Here is a 16,076-nt window from a genome sequence, read left to right as displayed (position 1 = left end):
TTAGATTTATTTAGATTTATTTATTTAGATTTATTACATTCTCCAGACCTTTTCAACAACAACAAAATTGATTCCTAAAGTGGCATAGGGCAATTTTAAGAAAGACTACCCAACTGCTGCCTGGTCCTTTGGGGTTTGCTGATAGGAGCTAGCATTTGAGTAGAGGGGAGCTCACATCGTTTTTGCACTAAAATCCACTTTTCCAGGTGCAGAAACAAATTGCCCTCTCACTTACTCTGCAGCAATGAAATTCCTGGTTATAGCAAGTTCATCTTTCAAGGCAGAATCTAGTTAGTGGCTGCCAAATGGGGAAATGCTTGGATTTGGTTTTATCCCATAGCTGTCACTTTGGGTCCTTTGTGGCATTTCCCCCTTTTTGTTGCCATCTACCATCCCTCTCCCTCCCTCCCCCTCCCTCTGGAAAAGGTGTGATTACATTGCAATGGTGTTTCAAGCTGTAAAAAAAAGTAGCCTTACGCTGCAATAACATTGTAACGTGCTATCCTACATTTAAAAAAATCACATACTTGGGGGGAAAGGGAGAAGATGATCAAGGGCACAGAATAGTGGAATTAGGTGCAAGCAGGCACCATTTTGCAAAAAAAAAAAGTTTTTGGAAAATGGGAAGGATGATGGGAGGCAGCCTCCAACTCAGATGAAGAAAGCATATATACCAAAATTTTAGCCTGGGAAATAGGGGGAGGAAAGCCCAAATGTGGAAAGCCTAGAGTCGGCTCGCAGCATCCAAAAGAAATCCAAAACAAGGCTAAAACAAGGCATGTCTCCTGATGTGGAAGCATTCCTGGGGATTCAAAGTGGTTTACATCACTCTTTTCTTCTTTATTTTATCTCCACAACAGACCAGGTGGTAGGTTATGCTGAGACTGTGTGACTGACTCAAGATCTCTCAGTGAGCTTCCTGGCTCTGGGAATTTGACATTGGATCTCACTGATCTTCATCTGACACTCTAAGCACTACACTGCTCTGACTGTCTGCTGGGATTATTCACCATTCATTGCAGTGATGACTGATGAGAATACCTAATTCCCTGTATTCCCCCAACCTCCTTCATCAAACCTTTCATGTCTTCTAATTGTCCCACTGTTACCCTGGGTTGGATGTTTTTGGCATCATTTTTGTGTTTTTTTAGTCATTTGCTCCGTACATTCCTTTTTGCTTGGTTTATAGTCAATATACATTTGATTTGCCAGAGTTTGCATCATTTTTATTCCCTTAATTTGGGCAAGATGACTTTTGCAATCTGACCATGTTTGCATCATCTTAAATTTGTACCCCTTCTAATCTATGGTTCACCTGGGGGATTGTTACAGAGTCCTAAAACACTTATGATTTCTTGTACTTCTTGTACTATTTATAAATAGCCTCTTGGGCGCAGAGTGGTAAGGCAACAGACATGCAGTATGAAAGCTCTGCCCATGAGGCTGGGAGTTCAATCCCAGCAACCAGCTCAAGGTTGACTCAGCCTTCCATCCTTCTGAGGTTGGTAAAATGAGTACCCAGCTTGCTGGGGGGTAAACGGTAATGACTGGGGAAGGCACTGGCAAACCACCCCGCATTGAGTCTGCCATGAAAATGCTGGACGGCATCACCCCAAGGGTCAGACATGACCCGGTGCTTGTACAGGGGATACCTTTACCTTTTACTTATACTTTTTATAAAATGAGTGCAACAGGAGAAAGTCTTGCTTGTCTCAGACATGTTTTCAGAATGTCATGTTTATACATCAAAACCCATTTTCCCTTCTAATTTCCCTTCTGGGAGGCAGATGCTAATCTAGATGTGCTTCCAGTTTTATTGTAAAACACTTATGACAACATGTTGAGAATTGTCCCCCTTACCAGATAAATATTTTAAGCTTTGAACATGGTAGAGGAGAATACTGGGCCTTGAGCTTGGGAAAATGCAAGATGGTGGAAGAACTTCCTCAGTTGTCCTATGAATTATGAGAAAACTTGGGAACCAACTGAATGGGGATTTGTATGTGTCTTTTCATTTTCTTCGACATATCTAAAGTCCATTGAAATACAGCAATCACATCAGTATTTAAAACAAATTCCAGTTTGAAATATTACTTCACCAATCAGTTGCGTATTTTGGAAGTAAAATTATAATCAAGTTTCATAATTATCAGATCTACAGCACATTCTTGGATCCAGTTTTTGTCGAATTAGTTGTAGACAGTAATATGCAAAGTCAAAGTACAGTCGAGTTTATCTCACCTATGATATAATTGCTCAATCTACATTATGTGCACTTTATAGCTAGAAGGGGCTTTTCCTATGATTTCTGTATTGTTCATAGCCCCAGATAAATGGTTTTTTCCACAGCTGTGCTGGTGGAAGGGCTGGTATTCGTTGATAAATTCAGCATATGATTACAGAATGGGCAGTATCTAATGTGGGAGGTTTGGGTAAAAATGTGTTATCTTAACTGTGTCTTTTTAATGGGCTGTTTTGTAACTAATACCATAGAATTAGAGTGCTGTTAGGCCTTGCCAGGCTATCTTTGAAAAGAACTGCTTTCCTAAAGGGCTTTCTTCCTTTCTAAATAAATAAAGAGCAGAGGAACAATTACCAGTTGCCCATCTGATCCCTAGAACTTCCTGTTAAGCCCAGAGTGTAGTGCAAGAAACATGTTTGGGCTGCTGTTTCAGAGACTTGATGATGTGATACGAAGGATATATGGAACATCAAAGAGTGGTCTTGTTATGCTTCTGAAGCTTGACTTCTACAAGTCCAAATGAAATAATGGGTTCTTACTTTTTCCTCTTGAATATGTCATGTTTAATAGAACATGGTTTTTCATTACTAGCGTTCCAAAATACCCGAGGTATATGTATTGCATGGATATGTGCCCTTACCACTATCCAGATGTTTTATGAAGCCCAGGCACTATTTGAATCCTGCTGGGTTTATTTCAGGGCAATGTGGAATAACTTGGAACCTGACCATATTGGCAACCAAGGTAATTTTGCTAAGCACATTATTGTGTCCTTTAGTATTCCATGAAACCTTTGGTTTACCCTTAAACATACATCTAGGCTTATACCTGGATAACTACTAGCTGACTCCTGAACAAAGGTGCTTTTAATTTCTAGCAAGTCACCATTGTTGTTAGTCTTTTTCATGACTTGGGGATCAGACAGTCCCATAATTTTAATCTTCAGGCAGATATCTTTCCATAATCTATGCAAAACAAGTTTCTTTGAAATAGCAGAAGGGAAGATTTTGGCTCTGTATGAATTCAGTTACCCGACAGCACATCTTTTCAGAAGCCTCCCATAGCCAGTGTTGCCATAGTGCTTTATGAGTCAGTAAATTATAAGGAGGTGATGTTTTCTGATCTCTTCGGCCTCTATCTTTATGTATCATTTCTGTGTCAATAAAAAACCCCTAAACCCAGGGCACGATAGAACATGCATTTGGCTTCAGGTGTAAGAATGTTTAAGGTTGGCCTTAACATATCAAAGATGCAACTGCTATGTTTGTAAAACAGAATTTGGAGACAACAGTCTGTTGATGTCCGCTGTTTAAGAATACCAGAATTGATTACTGGGGCATGATTGGGACATGGTTGGTGATTATTGTCTGGGAGGTTTTCTCCTACAGGGCTCTCCCTGCACCATCGATCCCAGTGGTTTAGTGCAGGGGTAGTCAGCCTGTGGGCCTCCAGATGTCCATGGACTTCAATTCCCATGAGTCCCTGCCAGCGTTTGCTGGCCAGGGCTCATGGGAATTGTAGTCCATGGACATCTGGAGGACCACAGGTTGACTACCCCTGGTTTAGTGTATTGGCTTAGGATGGGAGTCAGTCGAGAACTTTGCCATCTAGTTGGTTTACCACCCACCCAACACTCCAACGACTGCCCTGTTGGGCCTGCTGGAAGTGGCAGCTGCCTGGGCATTGCAGTTCCCCAGGCTTCAGTATCTATGTGGAATTGCCATGGTAACACTGGGATTCTTGCAATTTGTTTCCAGCCCCATCTACCAGGCAGGCCACACCCTCTGATATTTGGTGCAGGGGTAGAGGTGGATCTGATGGAGTCAAATACTGTTCCATGGTCAGACCACCATGCCCTGAAAGCCTAGTTGAGGGTACCATCCCCTCCCTGTTTTGGCAATGGGAATATTTTAGCCCACCAGTGGAGACTTATGGATCTAGATGGACCCTCCCATACCATGCCACTTCAGAGTTACTGTGGACCTCTGGGTCCACAGACCCCTGGTTGGGAATTCCTGGGTTAGAGCAACATAAGCTGGGCTCACTGATTTGCATTTTGAAGGGCCAGAAGTTCCTATTTGTATGCATTTAGTCACAGTAGCACTTGCATGTCAAAGTGTGTGTGTACACACACGTGTGAACATATCCACAGATTGAAAGACTAAATGCAGAAGACTATACTAGAGGTGGTATCAAAAGGAATGGGGGTGGGGAGCCTTGTTTCTCACATACATGATTGCAAAAATATACTCTTTTGTGGAAAAAAGTTACTAATAGCAAAATGAACTACAGAAACAAGTGCGTGATCTAATGAGAGAAGTGTACTTTCATAAGCAGGAAAATGCTGCATTTCTGATTTCCTCTCTCCCTTCCTCCACTGCTCTTACTGCCTAGATTCATATGCTTGACTTATTCTTAGCTATGCTTTATTTAGTGAAACTAAATATTCACCTATTGAAAGTCTGCTTGAGTGAGCTAAAGAATAGGTGAATATAAACCTTGTATATTCTGGGTTAGATCCTATCATATCACTCTGTTAGTAGTTATATCTTTTTTTAAACACAGGACCCATCTGCTGATGTTGCTTCAACCCAAGAGCATCTTAAGTCAGTGGAATAGTTTTTGCACAGGAAGAAAACAATAATAGACATTACCTTTTCTAGATTTACAGGAACAGGTGCCTGCCCATCTGGTTAGACCCAGTTCTGTTGATGAAGCTGAACATCATGAACTAATAGCCAAGAAGGGAAGGTCTGCTATTGCTTTAATTGGATTTGTTCTAATTCCTTTCCTGTCCCACTTGGCTGAGTAGTCCATTGTTGTTCCACACTGTAGGAAAACAACTCTCCAATTTCTCTGTCTCATAATAATTTTGGTTGTTTTGTCTGGTGATGAGTATATCCTTCCTAAAATTAGGCTTGAGCTTTGTGTATTACTGGAGAACGAAGCCATCTTTGAAACAGAGGCAATGGAAGAGTCTCATTCTTCTCCAATTATTCTTCCCTTCCAGAAGGTAAAATATATATTTTATTTCTTCTTCAGTTTTATTTGGGGAGGAGTAGATAACCCATTTTGATCCAGAAATCACTACTGATTTTATAAAACAAATATTTAATTAATCAATTAATTAGATTTTTATACCACCCTCCCAGTTGCCTGACTCAGAGTGGTGTATAACTGCAGTAGATAACACACTGGATTAGATCCAGCCTAGTGAAAAGTAAAAGAGAGGTCTCCTTTGATCACCAAAAAGGCTGAATTCGTATCACAGAACCCACATGAACAAATGAATATGTAATGGGGGTTGTCACAATGAGAATAATTTTTCAAGATTGAGTAGAAAAGCTAGCTGGATCCAACCCACTGTATTTGGAGGAGGCACATACAGCATTGTAAAGTTTAAAGGTTCTACAGTTTAAAATATTTGATATGTTATAAGGTTCATGATGCTTTCTTTGTATTGTACTATACATCTTTCACTGTAAAGCAGCCTAAGCCACAAGGGTGGGTGGCATATAAACAGACAAATAAACGGAAAACAGATTCAGTTGGTAAGAATCATTATGACCATTTATGCACTGGAGGTTTCATGCTGGGTTGCAGGCTGGAGTTTTAGTCGTGGCAGGTGGCCCCACCTCTTCCTGCACCCACACGGGGGAGCATTTGGCCCAGTGCACCTCATCTGCCCCCTATTTGTGTTCCTGCACGAGACTTGGGGCAGTAAAGTGGCCAGTGCATAAACGGTCTATAAGGTACCAGCAACAATGCAAGGTCCATTAGAATTCCAGTATTACGAATTTGAATCTTCACCTAAAATGTGTGCAATCCCATCCAGATATCTGTTGGCACTACCCCCAACCATCTTTGAATGTGATGATGGGGGTATCTGATCGGAGTATCCACCCTCATCCAATCCACTCCAATCCACAATTCAGACAGCTGTTCAGGGCCCCAATGGTGTCATCTAATCCATATGAAAAGGAGAAATAGAGATGGGTGTCATCAGCTGACTTACAATACCATATTCCACATACTGTCCCACCGGGTTCATGTAGATGGTTAAAAGCACAGGAGAGAAAAATGGTACCCTTAGAAATTCCATATGGTTTCTCATGGAAAGAAATAATAGCCTCTCAGAAACAGTTGCTGGATCTACACATCAAGGATGGCCAGAACCACCTCACAATAGTCCCAGAAGTGTATAACAGTACTGAACATTGCTGCGAAATCCAGTGAAACTGTCATACTTGTCCTGACTCTCAAGTGGCATTCATAAACCAAGTGATCCTAAAAATAACAGTGAACTATAGTATTATCTGTTCCAGATCAGAGCTGAAAAATTGCATGATCAGCAATGGATGACCATATTGTTGGATCGTTACAGTACAGACCCTCAGTATGAGCAACTCATCATCAATCTGGTAAGAGTGAAGCCAATTCTGAAAGAAACATTTCCTCCATGAACAATGTGTTTGTTATATTTTCTCTTCTGTTTATGACGGCTGTGTCAGCTACACTGATTTACATAAACACCGCCAATCCTGGGACGCTACAAAAGTAGCCGAGTACAAACAGCATTCCTGAGTTTTAATTCATATTGTATAAACATAACAGATGTTGATACAATGAGCCAAAAAGAAAATACAACAAAGGCAACCATTTCAAGGGGACCTGCAATGAAAACATGTTCCAGATTGGCAAAAGGATGCAACGTTAATGGAACAGAACATTTAAAACTCATTATTTGGCTCCTAAGCATTGCAAAGACACAACATATAGCTGTACTCTTGATTTCTCTCTCTAGTGCCATACCTTACAAAACAGAGCAATGAAAAACTGGCTTCCTGTGCCTGTTTTCCTTGATAGTTCTTCACATTGGATTTTGCCTGTCACATGAGACAATATAAGCTAAATGTAGCTCTATTATATGTGACTCCAAGAGTATACACCAGTGATTGACACTGCGTTGTCCATGAATGGCAACATTTAACACAAGGAAAAAGTTATCTTTGTCTCTGCAAGCATTAGCTGTCAACATGGTGCACAGATGGTCAGACTTGGAGCTAATTATGTACCAAAGAGAGGGGCAGGTTATTGGGCGCACTGAAGCGAAGTGGTTAAGGGTGCTTTATTGTGCAAAACTGTACCTTGATTTGTGCTGAGAAAACTATCAAAAACGAATGAAGATAATTTAACAGGACTATAATATACTTTCAGTGGAACAGCTGAATGTGCTGTACCAGGCAGCTGAAACATATAATTCAGCAAAGGGCAAGCTCATCACGAGTGCATTTTAAGTCTAGTGTGAGCACTGTAAAAACTGAATGACTGTTACAAAGCATAGTATACTTCTTGACCTGAGGCATTAAACACGATGCACATTAGCTTTCTTACAAGCATACGTTCTGCAAAATAAATTTATGCTGTACTTTGTAAGTGATGTTGTGCAGTTTTTCTTGTACAGGGATAATCTTTATTCTTTGCATTGTTGTCTACATGCAAATACCTCCATGTATGAAAAAAATGTGTAAAGTGGGTCTTATTTTGTCCACTCTAGAAACCCTGAGTGCTGAGATGTTCAAATTTCAAGCACTATAGTGTCTCTCCACCCCATGAAGTACCTTTCTCCCCCCTATTTTAAAACAAACTTTCATTGCAGAATGTTTCAGGAAGTCATAAATGACTTTGTAACAAAAGCAGGGCTATAAAACACGTCTTAATAAATATGCAGTCACTTACTGTTGCAAGCACATTTTTTTTAGTCTAGCCTAAGCTGTTCTTCCATGTGTGATCTGGATGTTTTCTAGTAAATATAGCCTGATTGACCAGTATAAAAAGAAAGCCATTATTATGTATTTTTATCATTTAAAAGTACATCTGAGATTTAAAAAAACATAGTGCTGTGCCACCGTCAATTTCATTTGAGAATCCAGATACAGTCGCATTGTGACCTTTGTTCTCTTGTCTCTTGTTTTTATTTTGAAGGAGCCCTATATAAACAAATCAGCAATGTCAGTGCAAGCCCATTTCTCATTGCAGCGAACATATATCATCTTTCGGTCCCTGGGCCTTCGACACCTGACAGTTGTTGATCTGCAGAACCAGGTTGTTGGAATCATTACCAGGAAAGATCTGATGTCTTTCCAGCTGGAAGAGAAACTGGGGCCCCAACAGTCACCGCAGCTGCCTCTATCTGATGAGGAATCTTTACTCCAGGAAGAAATCTGAATGGGAAATGCTGAGCTTTTCAGCCCTTATTTGTATAATGTTTTATAAAAAGGAACCCTATGTTCTTCTCAATGAAAGAGGAAAATAGATATGCCACTTCCTCAAGCACTAGGGTTCCAAAAATATAGTTGATGCATTTCAAATAATGAAAAGGTATAGAAATGAATAAATCATCAAGATTCTGGGTTCATATTCCACACAGGTCTTCTTTCCCAGTCTCAGAGTAGGCTACCTGTCCCCTTGGAGACTGGGTTCCCTTGATACAGTGTTCAGTCTTAAAACCTGCCACAGGTGAGGGGAGGATGTTTATTTGGGATTGAAGTTGTGCAATGACTCTGGAAAAGGAGACCTACATATGCAATAAAAGGCAGATAATCGTTTGCTTTCTTGAAGAAAACTGGCTAGTCGGAGAACCTGATTTGCAGATTATTATAATGAGGAATTTCCCTCTGAGTTGAATGGATTCAACTTGTAGCATTGTTGTGCAATGTTTATGACAGGAATCTTTTCCATTCTTTTGCTAGTAAATGAAAACTAAAAAGGAGTTGCTTGATCGCATCCCAGTCTATTAATGGATACATTCATTTTTAAGCTTCTTTATGTGTAATAGTTCTAGCATATGTGAACCATTTTATCATAATGTTTTTATATTAGTTTGCATGCAAACCAAGTAATATAGAAAAGAAAATCATTATGACCAGGATGAGCAAATGATTTTCCAGGCAAAAGTAGGAGCATGATCACTGGGAGGCAAAACCCAAAAGTAAAATCAATTCAGTAAGGAAAAACCAAATAACACAACACATTACTCAACCTTCCACATTCTCCAGAATTCTTCATCAGGCTGAGACTTTTTGTGTACCTCAGTTTTGCAGCTGTTTCCCAAGTCTCTGACTTTGCTGGACTAATCTTCCACAAAAAGGTATTTATTTCAAATATTTTTTCTTGAATTCAGATTTGACTCTCCCCATGTGTTTGCCACGTCCTTTAGAAAGCGAAGTTATGTACTTCACCAGCAACAACCCTCCTTTTTTTTTTTGCACAAGTGCAGTAACATTAAAACATCATAACACTGTAAGAAGGCTAGATGTATTGTAGGGAACAGCATGGTTGCTGCCATTTTAAAGGCACTTGGTCAAGGCATTTTAAAGGTACACCAATGCAATAATTATGAAGCATGTGGAATGTGTCCTTTGCAGCAATGGGACCTCCCTTTATTGAGTATGCAGTAATGTTATCATAACATTGTAAAAAAGAAAAGAAAAAGAAAACATCCAGGGAGCTATAGGGGAAGAGACGAGTAGGGGGGAATGAAGACACAATACAACCACATGGCATCAAAGTTTACCTCCCACCTCCCAAAAAAGAATGGAAAGGAACTTTATGGACAGGTAATTGCATGGAGAAGGCTCCATGAAACCTTGCTGCCTGTTTTGTTCCCATGTTATAATGTTGCTCTATTATAATAGGGATGGAGGTGGGGGGGGGGGATTGGGTGGTAACACAGTCAGCTCTTTAAAAAATAACCAGATTGCTCAGGGAACAATGGGGTGGGGGATGGTAGGTGGGGTGAACATGTGACATAGACAACACAAAATGGTGGTGCAGTGGGAAACCAAATTAGAATCTGGGAATTCCTGACTGGAATTCTGCAAGTTAAGATCTGAAGGGAAAAAATGTTGTAAAGGAAGATTTGGAAAGGGAGGGGTAAGGGGCTACAAAATTCAGATCTAATCCTGGGGAGATAAAATTTCATGCAGAAAGTTTTACATGGTTCAATTCTTTAAGAGCGCTGATGCAGGAGTTTGCTCTTGTGTGGAAATGGTATGGGTAAAAAAAGTGTGTGTGGAGAAGGCAACCCCTTTTTCAGGTAATGGTATTAGAAGGTCTCTTGTCTGCATCATGTGTAGGATGCTTACCTGACTTCAACAGACACATGTTGGCAGCAGATTGAACTCTTGTATTCTGGGAAGGAGAAGAAGTTGGTTTTTATACCCTGCTTTTCATATCCAAAGGAGTCTCAAAGCAGCTTACAATCACCTTCACTTCCTTTCCCCATGACAGATAACCTGGGAAATAGGTTGGACTGAGGGAGCTCTGAAAGAACTGCTTTTTGAGAACAGCTCTATCAGAGCTGTGACTATCTCAAGGTCACCCAGCTGTCTGCACATGAAGGAGCGGGGAATCAAATGCAGCTTGCCAGACTGAGGCCACTGCTCTTAACCACTATACCTCACTGGTGATTGTGGAACCAGATATAGCAACTGGAGCTGATGCACTAAGTACAATAGTCTACAAGTAGGCTTGCCAGCTCTGAGCTGGGAAATACCTGGAGATTTTAGGGATAGAACCCGGAGAGGGTAATTTAGAAAGACCTCAGTAGGGTATAATGCCAATGAGTCCACCCTCCAAAGCAACAATTTCTCAAGGAGAACTGATCATGGTCAGCAACCCTGGTCAACAAAAGTCACATTGTGGTAATATGACATAGAAGGTTTCCCAGATTTATTTCCGCCAGATCTTCCAGGAAGATAACAACACTGACAAGGTAAAAAGAGTGCTGCATCAAGTGGTGCCATCATGCCTCAGTTGATGGAACTTTAATATAACATGTCTCATTTCTGCAAATCCAGTCGCTGTAGAACGGCAAAAGGAATCATTTTTGGCACACTCCTTCACTTGTGTTTTTAAAAGGAGGTAAACGGCTACTAATTCTAAAACTAATTGGGGAAGAGAAGTATTGAAGGCACAAATCACAGAAGGGACAAACCAACTTGAAGCTTTGGAGCAATGGCAAGACAGACCCAATCCAGACTCTCCAGATGACAGGGATATGAGAGCCCTCAGCTGGCTTGTGCTATCTGTGATTTGGGGACTGTAAAGCTGTAAAGTGAATGCATCAGTGCCTGAGGGCAGCTGTGTTGAAGTGGCAGAATCAAGTCTGAGTGGTTTCATGCACATGAAAGTGTATATCCTGACTAAAACTTTGTTGGTCTTAAAAGTGCCACTGGACTTAAACTTTGTTCTGGGGGCAGTCAGGTCTGTGACCCTTTGTAGTCTCCTCAATGAATTGTACATACATGTGGATATACATGTGATGAAGTAAATCATTAAATGATTCTTTAAAAAAAAGAGCAAATGACTAGAACATAGAGTTGGAAGGGACCTCCAGGGTCATCTAGTCCAACCCCCTGCACAATGCAGGACTACCATTGCCAGAAACAACTGAATATTACTGGTAGTGGAAATTAATCCAGGAGACGGGTTCTTTCAAGCTGTGTGAAGTGCTTACTAAGCTTGGCTGCTTTCCTTCTGTCTGATCCCTGTTGATGACATGCCACATCCCGATCCTGCAGCGTGAATTTCACCTGGCAGGTTAGATCCTGATGAAGGATACACTTACCTGCTTCAACGTAAGGTTTATTGCCTTCGGCAACACAATTCTTACCCAATACAGTCAGAATGAAAACGCCAAACCAAAGTGCTCACTTACAAGAACAAACAGGATTTTCTGTGTGTTTCCTCCTTTCAGTGGAACTCTAATTCCTTATAGGACCTTGTTGTGTCCCGGTGTTGTTTTGTCCTGTTGGAGTCCCCATTTGTAGCCTTTTCATTGGGTGTGTAAGACCCAGTTGCTGATAAGAACCACTAGATGTCACTCTTTCCAACATGTTCACCTTCTTGGCAGTACTTTCTTAATGAAGGGATGAGTCGCACACTCAGCCCACCCTGTTCAAATAGAACTGTAGCACCACAGTACTGCAAAAATGACCTCAGTAGATGCTTATTGTTTTTGGATCATTTTCAGTGGTTTTTATGCCAAGCTAAAAGATAATACAAGTAGAACAAATGTCCAAGGCCATGATTCTCAAAGCATCCACTTCCTTAACTCTTGAAATGCTATTTTTGAAAAAGGATATTATTGAAAGAAGCTGGATCATTCAGTTTAGAGATCCCTGAAGATGTAAGAGAGAGATCCCTGAAGAAGTGACCTGGGGGAAAGATCTTTTGAACAAACTGAAATGGCAAACCATCTGCTGAGTGTTAGCTGAGCACTGATCTTTGGGTTTTTATACATCACATTCATGGCTACCAGATTCAGTATTTTGAAACAGATTCCTGACTAAGCTTTCCTGGACATAGTAGGCCATCATTATTCAGCCTTTTTGTTACCTGATATTCTTGATAGTCATAATTCAGTATGTGATTCACACATTAATTAAATCTATTTGTTAACAGACTTCTGTTTTATCTGAATTTTTATCTAGACGTTCCTGAATAATTGTGGTGAAATTGTATACAGGTGTGTCTTAAGCATGACTGTGTGTTGACCTTTTTGTAGAGTGCTGACTATTTTAACCCATATGAATAATAACAAAAATAAGGTATTGATGTTTTTAGTGAGCTGTTGCAGAAATATTAAAAGGAATATGTGGACTGAAATTCATATTTGGTCTATTATTCCTGTACTTACATATGCAATGAAATGTATTCAAGGAAATGGCTTTTCAAGAGGCTGTGGTATCCCACAGTTGCAAATTACTTTGTCAGTAAGCTTTGTCTTGTGAAAGGTTGTATATCTCCTAAAAGGAAAAAGTGAGGGGACTCCTACAAGTTGCTTTTTGGATACAGCAACCATTAAACTGTTTAGGCTGGTTGTATGTAATTAATTACCTAGTGATGAGGGAATTACTTTTTGACTGATACATTTAGCCACAGTCCTTCTTGCTTTATGTTACTCTATGCCATAGAAAATAAGTTCTTGAGCCAAGAATCTGAAGAACTTATCAAACCGAAACTTGTAGTGCTCATACCCTGCTTGTCTCACAAACCATACTTTTCTGACTAACGTGTGGAACAGAAAAGGGGGACCTGGGTACAGATTTCTCTCTTACATTGGGTCTGCCTTCTGCTTTGCCCTCTGCTCCACCAGCCTCTGTGGCAATGAATTGGAAAGCTCGCCAGCAGGAGCATTTTGAGGACAAGGTAAGATAGTGGGCATTTGCATCAATGTACAACGTTGCTTCTGCTGTGAAACTGAAAGTCATGTCCTTGAGGCAGAGAGACTCCTTGTAAATCCGATTCTCCAGAGGAAGATTGGGTGGTGGATTAGGGAAATGTAAAATGCTTCCTAAGGGAAGGAATAGTCTCCTTGTTAGCAGAGGCTGTAGGTGGGACTATTTTTAAGATGTCAGAAGTAAGAATTTTTACCCAATTTACAATGTTTTAAACCCACACAAGGTATTTGAATGGGTAATGGCAGCTTGCAAAGTTTTTTTGTTTTTAAATTAGGTCGATGATCCAGATCCTTTTCAGTCTGGCTTCCACCTTGTTCTGAGACTGAGTCGGTCACCGCCGGCTGTTCCTCTGTGTGAGGCTGATTACATCCCAGGCCAACCTTATGTTCTGGCTCTACATGTGTAAGGCTTGGAGTACATGAGGGACAATTAGGAACATTTACATGAGGTAAAAACTAAAGCTTGCTTGCTCACGTGTACCACAGGGCTGTCTATGGTGGCTTGGTTCTTCTCAAAAGCCCGCCTCCAGAAACTGCAATCCTAGTTGGCCCAGGAAAAGGATCATTTCATTTACTCTATTGCAATATTGTTAATGTGTATACTTCTGGTATGAAGGAAAGTCCGGGGGAGATTGAAAATAATGGTGGGAAATGGTTTTCCCATTTTGATGTTAAAAAAGGAAACTTTGCTTTTGGCAAATGTATGTATTTTTTGCAGAACAAGGTAAAACAAATAATTCTCTTTTTCAAAAAAGAAACTAAAATGCCTCTCAATGGACATTGATTGAATGAGGAAAAATGAACTTCCTCCCAAGCTGTGGAATTTATTTGAACTCTGCCAAGTGGTTGGCTTAAAATTATGAGATCCTCTTTCTTTGCAGCTCATATACATCACAAATAATACACGAAGTGTTTCATTATCTCATACACTGTGGCTGGCACACATCAATTTTAAACTGAAAGCAGGACTATATGCTGTTTGCTCAATTGGTGGTTTGTTCTTACTTAGATTGAAGGTGACAAGCAAATGGCAAGATAATTATCTTTATGGGCACAACCCCCCCCCCCCCCCCGCTTAAATGCACAATCATGTGGAAACCTGCAGCTAATTTTGTGTGTCTTCCTTATAGATATATCTGCATATATAACCAGGCTCATGCACATGGTGACCGGGGGTGGAGGGAAGCTGGCAGATGGTGAACACAAGTAAAAGCTATGGCACAATCTGTACTTACCAGTGTGGTTGTCTTTTGTTATAGCAATATTTATTTGCTTCATTTATACTCTTCCCCCATGTCTCTCGCATGGGGACCTAAAGCAGCAGGCACTTTTCTTGCCTGGTCCTTTTTTATCTTCACAACTACCTTGTTGAGGGAAGATAGCTTAAGAGTGTATGACTGGGTCAGGGTCTCCCAATTCTAACCACTACACAACAGCAACAGAAAAGTTTACTATTTTGCTGCAAAGCCACAGAATACGTTACTGCTTTACCTGCCTGCCTGCCTGCTGCCATCTGCAGTTTCTTCTCTCCCCACTAGCCAAGACAAAAATGAGATTTCTTTCAGTCACCTCTTTTCAGTAGCAGTCCATATATTCTTATGATTACCTTCATGTTGGAATGAGAAATGTTCACCAGAACTGAAGCTGCCAGTTTCCTATTCATTGACTGTACCTGTGCTTATGCCTTGCAGACTTAGAAAAAGGACAGCCTCCCAGGCACTGCAGTTACCATAACAGCTTTAGTTGGAGTCATGTCTATATTCTTGTAGAAGACGGTCTGTCCTGAGAGATATCTGGGCTTCCCAATAGAAGCCACTTAGATGAAGAAGAAGAAGAAGAGTTGGTTCTTATATGCCGCTTTTCCCTACCCGAAGGAGGCTCAAAGCGGCTTACAGTCGCCTTCCCTTTCCTCTCCCCACAACAGACACCCTGTGAGGTGGGTGAGGCTGAGAGAGCCCTGATATCACTGCCCGGTCAGAACAGTTTTATCAGTGCCATGGCGAGGCCAAGGTCACCCAGCTGGTTGCATGTGGGGGAGCGCAGAATCAAACCCGGCATGCCAGATTAGAAGTTCGCACTCCTAACCACTACACCAAACTGCTCCTAACTCCCACAGCATCTGAACCACCTTGGCTTCACCTTTGACGATTGCCTTCCCTTAAGACAGCTGGCTTCACTGGACATAGAGTTGGCTTATCAGTCTAAGGTTATGGGGAAGCACTGCATGTGTCACTGTGAACAACCGGTCAATGAATCCCAATGCACAGTATGAGAACCAATTTCTTAGAGGATTCTTTCCCAGCCTTTTAATGTCAGAACAGCAATTCCCATTTCTTAGCAAAATATTATTAAGAACATGATTAAGATTTGTTCTGACAAACAATTCATGCACTGTCTTGGCCTATTACATGGTGAAGGAGTTGGGCTAACGTTCATTCCACCACAAAGCTGAGGTTTTAAGGCATCTGCATAAATTCTCCACCTTCTTTCCATTTTTGAGGGGAGAGAAATTTTCAAATGATGTCTCCATGCAATCTGGTGTTCATGTAGAAGTCCAGCTCATACATTACATTTTCTACATGGTGGAAG

At 40.8% G+C, this 16,076-nt stretch overlaps 1 protein-coding gene across 1 annotated transcript in view; it reads left to right on the top strand.

The window, feature by feature from the left end:
- LOC143844796 (chloride channel protein C-like) overlaps window positions 1-9,953 on the top strand; it is a 74,604-nt gene extending 64,651 nt beyond the window's left edge. The window contains exons 14-16 of the mRNA XM_077352447.1: window positions 5,159-5,255; window positions 6,568-6,663; window positions 8,228-9,953. Coding sequence (XP_077208562.1) covers window positions 5,159-5,255; window positions 6,568-6,663; window positions 8,228-8,470 — 436 coding nt within the window. The 3' untranslated portion in view covers window positions 8,471-9,953. The remainder of the gene's footprint in view (window positions 1-5,158; window positions 5,256-6,567; window positions 6,664-8,227) is intronic.
- The last annotated feature ends 6,123 nt before the right edge of the window (window positions 9,954-16,076 follow it).

The sequence above is a fragment of the Paroedura picta genome, chromosome 9, assembly GCF_049243985.1.
Source record: "Paroedura picta isolate Pp20150507F chromosome 9, Ppicta_v3.0, whole genome shotgun sequence".
Classification (NCBI taxonomy): domain Eukaryota; kingdom Metazoa; phylum Chordata; class Lepidosauria; order Squamata; family Gekkonidae; genus Paroedura; species Paroedura picta.
This window is presented reverse-complemented; position numbering and strand designations above follow the sequence as displayed.